General features: G+C 36.4%; 1 protein-coding gene across 1 annotated transcript in view; it reads left to right on the forward strand.

The window, feature by feature from the left end:
* Window positions 1-437, forward strand: part of CNPY1 (canopy FGF signaling regulator 1) — a 70,949-nt gene extending 70,512 nt beyond the window's left edge. Inside the window, exon 6 of the mRNA XM_063146544.1 lies at window positions 161-437. Coding sequence (XP_063002614.1) covers window positions 161-204 — 44 coding nt within the window. The 3' untranslated portion in view covers window positions 205-437. The remainder of the gene's footprint in view (window positions 1-160) is intronic.
* Window positions 438-6,000: the final 5,563 nt, after the last annotated feature.

Genomic DNA, 6,000 nt, shown 5'->3' on the forward strand with positions numbered 1-6,000 from the left:
GGGCTTATTCCGTGCTAAATGGGTATAAGGACTGCAGCCTTATTACATTATCATGGTCAAGAGATTGTGGAACATGAATTAATAGAAAAGTTGTATAGTTGTAATAGATTCTAATTGTTGAATCCTTTAACAATGCATAACTTTGTCCTTCCTTGTTCAGGTCTTTGCAAAAAGCCTGAAGAAAAAGAGCACAGTGAACTCTAGAAAAACAGCCAGCTGCTATAATTACAGATGAAGAACATCAACTGGAACATCCCTATAGACTCCGCCTTCCATCAGCCTTTATCTTTGCTTGCTTTAAAAATGGTTTTACCTAGACTGAGATACTAAAATTGTTATCTGGACTGGGACTTCCTTAAATACCATGGGCAATGGTGAAAATTCTTCGAACTATAAGGCAGTTGCATCAGTCATACTCATTTTTGAAGAGCCAAGTGCCCCTTTCATAAGTGAACTTCAGTGGTAAAATGTTGGTGATTGCTTATTAAAACATAGAGGCAATGTGGTTTGAAGTGATATTATGGTGCTTGTGCATTATTATCTTATTTTAGCCAATGGGTGATTTCCGAAGTCATAAGAACCACCCTTAAAATAAGAAAATCCGAGGCTCTTCTTAGGTTACTACTGATACTGGTGTGGTCATGCCGAAGTCAATGGAACCACACCAGCTTAACTCAAGGCTGACTCACTCCTTATAGACCAGATCTGTGATGGTAGGCAGTAGTTTTCTAGACCTGTATGTAAACCATCTTTTAAAAATGACATGACTGAACAAAAGCCATTTTACCTAGCAGCAAACCATTGCCATAGCTTTTAGTATGCTCGATTTAGGAAGAGATCGTGTAGCAAAAAGTCAATCAAATAGCAGAATATTGTATCAGGTGGTAAAATCTAGCCAGCCCATATGGCAGCTGCTTATGTTCATTGCAATCAAAACAAAAAGGTGGGATTTAACGTTGCAATCAGACTGTAAGTTCAATGGGGAAATGTCAGCATGCCCTTGATGCTCCTTGCACCAGTAAACCGTGTCTAATAATTTCCTTTGATTGGAAGGTATTTTATTACTAACTCGCACAATGTATTTGTTTATAATTTTCAGTACTTTATAATAAAAATCTCTCTTTCATTTAGTAATTGTTGCTTACAGGTGCTGTCAAACTTTTCTTACTGTCTGGTAAATTCTTATAAACATTTTAAGCATGATCATCTTATGGAGCAAATCACATACTGACTTCCCATATAGTTTTAAATAGAGCGAATAGCATGTAAAATATTTTCTATAGTTTGACGTTTAAAAATTTCCTAGTATGCATCTGCCATTGGAAATACAATGTTAAAAACAAACAAACAAACAAACATAATAAACAGTTTTGTTCTGAGGTGACAAGGAAGTATATCGAAATCTGGACATAGTAAACTATATACAAAAAGGATTCAGGAATTAAAAAGAGGACAGGGCTTTCTTTAAAACAGTTCATAATTAAAACTGAAGGTGTCGATGTTAAAATGTCCGTAAGGTAGCTGTATAAAATGTCATGCTAAGTTCTAACCCATATGTGACTGCTCTGAAATATACTTTATCCTTAGTTTCCTTTATGCCATTACACATTTTAGTATTTCCAACATTTAGGCTGGCAGTGAGTTCTTTTGAAACAAACAAGACTTATTTTATGTTTAGGACTGGAATGTAAGTATGCTACATTTGAGCCAAGTGCAAGATCTTGGTGCTTTCCGTTATTGTGAACTTTTATTAATTTGCTTTTACTGGAGCCAGTAATCCGCTCTATATCTTTACTAGGGTTCCTGTTGGATGGTTTACGGTCCTTTCACCCAAGCCTTACAAGTCACAGATGGCAAATTTACAATGACTGGCAATCAAACTCTGAACATATTACTTGGGAGTAAGTCCCATTGATATCAATGGACATACTTCTAAGTAATATGCTTAGGGTTGGGTGTTATTCTCATTGCAGTGAATAAGGTTATATTGGCTTACATTCAATTCCACCTATTTCAGCTTAACTGGACTGGCAACATCAGAGCCATAGACTCCAACGCTTAAGTACATTTACTTGGAAATAAGATCCATTAAAATCACTGCGGATTACTTCCAAATAGATGAGTTTAAAATCAGGATGATGGGCTATAATTTATACATATACACAAATAGAAACCTTTGTTTCTAACTGGGTCCCCGAATGGTTGCCTTAAAATTCCTTTTAGCGGTTTTTTTTATCTTCTTCCTTATCATCAACATTTTCTCATTTTTACATTCTTTGTCTTGCTGAATAACTTTCTATTGTCGATCACAGGAATTTACATTAACTTTCTTTCTTTCATTTAAACCATAGGTTTGGGCTAATTACTACAGTTTCTATTCTGTTGATTAACAAAGGTGAACAGTTTGAGGACTTTAATTTTGACATGAAACGAGTGTGCTTAGCAAACACCCTGAATATGAAGAAGAAACAGAGAGGTTTCCAGTTGGCTTCATTTAGACAAATAGAGCTGGAAACTCTGTCCCTATTCATGGTGGATGGAAAATTAAATGGAAAGGGTCAAATTGCTTCCTTCACACTTCATGGAATCCTATTGATTTTTAGGGCAAAGATAAGGAAAGAATTTACCCAAAATCTATATTTTATATATATTAAAAAGGGGCATAATCAACTTCAAATCTCATCAGCTTATTTTAATTAGTGAGAAGTGGTCTCAATATCCCAATTAGTTTGGGGAATGGTTAAAACCTCGTGTCCCCCCCCTCTCTTTTAAAGAAAAACAACACCCTGGCGTTGCTGTTTGCATGCAGCATTCGAAAGCCAAGGAAATGGCTCAGCCTGGGGTGGGGGGTGGGGCACACTGTATATATGACCACACAAAGTAAGCCAACTGAAGATATAAACAGTCTGAAAGCCATGTTTTTCCTCCTATCTCAACCAGTTCTAGGAATCATCAGCGTTTCTGTTTACACAGTAAAACAGTATCTGACTGACATGTGGCAGTTTGTGTTTTCTTAAACACTACTTTTAGCACTTCAATGTTGGTTTTATGCTCTGTTTATTGGGTAACTACAGGAATCTTTTATGATATACTTGTATACTTGCAGGAAATGAATGAAAACTCTAACTCCGTGTTTGCTTTGCTTATTGCTGTATCTCCGATACCGTTCTGCTGTCTTGAAACCAGATCTGCAGTGACAAGTCACTACCATTTTGATTGGGCTGGAAGGCAAGGGCAGCATGCAGTTCTTTCCAATTGATGGTTGTGTCTTAAATACCATCTGAAACATTACTAGATGACATTTAATGCTATCCATTGGGCTAAAAGGGCCTTGTAAAATGGTTGCACGGATCCATCTGTACACCAGTCATTCTATCAAGGTAATTCTTGCACAGCCCTGAGCCAAATTACTTTCATATCGGGGGGGTGCTGGGAATCCAAAACCCACAGTTAGACAAATACCTTTATTAGGACTCACCCCAATGCCACAAAAGTTTCTTCAGGCTAGGCGGTAGAGGCAGAAGATGGGGGAAGAAACAAAAAAAGTTCAAAAATTAGGACAAAACATATACCAGTGCTTCTATCTTTGTTTTCAAGTGGCCTGGAAATTACTTTTAGCAATTCACAGATATGTCAATACAGAAATAGCCACACTGAATTCAGTGGGGCTTACTCCTAGGAAGTGGGTATAGGATTGCAGCTTTAAGGCATGAGTGTGTGCACCAAAGCCTTCAGTAAGGCCGCTACATTTTAACCTGCCAAATTATGGATGGTCCAAAATTCACTGGATCAAATGGGGCAAAATGAATAAGATGTTCAGGAATTAATATTGTAACCATGTTGGAAAATGGATCGCTAACATGTAATGGTCATTAGTGCCCTTTTTTATACTATGCAGCACATTATATTTCTACAATATAATTTACCGTTCATAAGTCTTGTTTTGTTCACATCATTTTGCCTTCACAAGAATAAAGACTGTATCCATGATAAGCTTTCTGCATGGGATGGCTACCACATTTCTGATTATTAGAGTGCAGAAAAGTTGCCAGAAAAATACATTTCCATGTTACATTTCCATGAATTTTCAGACATGGATGGGCCAGATCTATAAGTAACAGAAATGGCCCTATGAAATCAGACAGTATAATTACAAGGAGTACCCTAAGAAAAAATATTTTTAGTTTACGTGACTATTTCTTTAGTATTAAAGAGAATAAAACATTGGAGCCAATCTTTTAAAAACAACATTAGTCAAGGCAAAAAGTCATATATATCACTAACATTCAAACATATGCTATCTTGTGAAAATTAACAGGATATGTTAAAATCATATCAACATTACTTTGGGAATCCCAACCATCACTAGAGTTTGCAGCTCTGTGCACAATTCCTTGGAAGTTGCAGGTTTTATTGTAATGAATGGAATTTACTTAAGTCCATATTTTTGGCCTCAGAGTTGCAAGGTTGTGATTTCCTTGGTGTCAATAGGTTTTACCCATCAGTAACCATGTCCAAGATTATATGGTGCTCATTTCTGTAATATGTAATCGCCTCATGAAATATTTCTACTTCATTAGCAATTAAGAGTAATCCACTGTAATTATTACAAATAGGAAGTTGGTTTTGAGCTCTGGCCATAGGTATTTTACTAATATATAAATGTTCCCATTAAATACAGGAGAAAACATATGAAATGAATGATACTGACAAAATTAAATTAATGATCCTGGTTATAAATATTATTTATCTATAGTAAAATCTACTAGTTGTACAAATGTGTGCGTGTGTGTTCAAGGAAACCCAAGGATGATATAATAAAGTGGCATCATTCTGCTAAGGTCAAGGTAGCTGTGTGCATTTACAATAGCCAAATCTCCAGCTTCTGTTTTCCTTCTAAACAAAGATGACAACAGGGTTAGAATTATACACTTACTTTTTAATGGTTGATTTCATTTTCCACATCAGGTCTATCAGGCAAAGAGCTCAGGTTACTGTGACTGATATTATATTTAATGTGGATTGATACTGTTTGCTAGGAATGAGCTGCCACCACTGTATACATATTGCTGAGGGATGGATAGTGAAATTGAGCCAAGGGTCCCCAATGGAAAAGATCAATACTTTATTTACTAAGATAAGCCCTAAAAACAAGATTGTTCAATAACAAGTCATATTTTTTTCTACTCATATTTGTCTCCTGGTGTGCAAATTCTCTCTGGCGTGCTCGTGATCTCTCTCCCTCTCTCATACACACACATCCATGCTCACAAACACACACACACACTCCTTCACTTGATGCCAACATGATATTAGTCCTGCTGTATTTTTATATCTTATTGACACAAGTCAAAATATAAGAGGGAGAATATTAACTCGTATAGTAGACCTCTACACGCATTAAATTCATCACAAATTAGGGAAGCCGCATCGAAATGTAATGAAATACTATTAATCACACTTCTGTGTGAAATACTCTGTAATTATACTGAACACAACCATATACAGCATGTTTTGTTATGGTAGCTTAACTAGATAATTAGAGCTAAAGTTATTCCGTTGCTAGATATCAGAGGCAGATCTCTAAAAACTATGCCAGAATTGATATACTGTTACTGAAAGATAAACCCATTTACATCTGCACTAAAAAGAAGTGAAAAGAAACTTTGTGACAGGTTGGGCATATGCTACAGAAAGAAAAGCAGGATTCTGTAACTTCTGTAAATTAAGGCTGTAAATTAAGGCTACTTGAACCCAACAAGTAGCCATGACTAGAACTGGGCCGTAAGTGTGCACTTGTGCAGCAAAATTATGTCCCTGCTAATTTTGGGGAGAGACAAGCTATGTGCTGCCTTGATGCTGCAATCCAAAACCACATTTACCACTGGATACGGTGGTAGTTACTCCCATGCAAAGGACTGCCCTAAACATGAAAAACCTACAGCTGAGATTTTCAAGATATGGAATCCTTCCCAACCTCAAAGGCTGCAGGTTTTCTGT

This window comes from Elgaria multicarinata, chromosome 1 (genome assembly GCF_023053635.1).
Source record: "Elgaria multicarinata webbii isolate HBS135686 ecotype San Diego chromosome 1, rElgMul1.1.pri, whole genome shotgun sequence".
Lineage (NCBI taxonomy): Eukaryota > Metazoa > Chordata > Lepidosauria > Squamata > Anguidae > Elgaria > Elgaria multicarinata.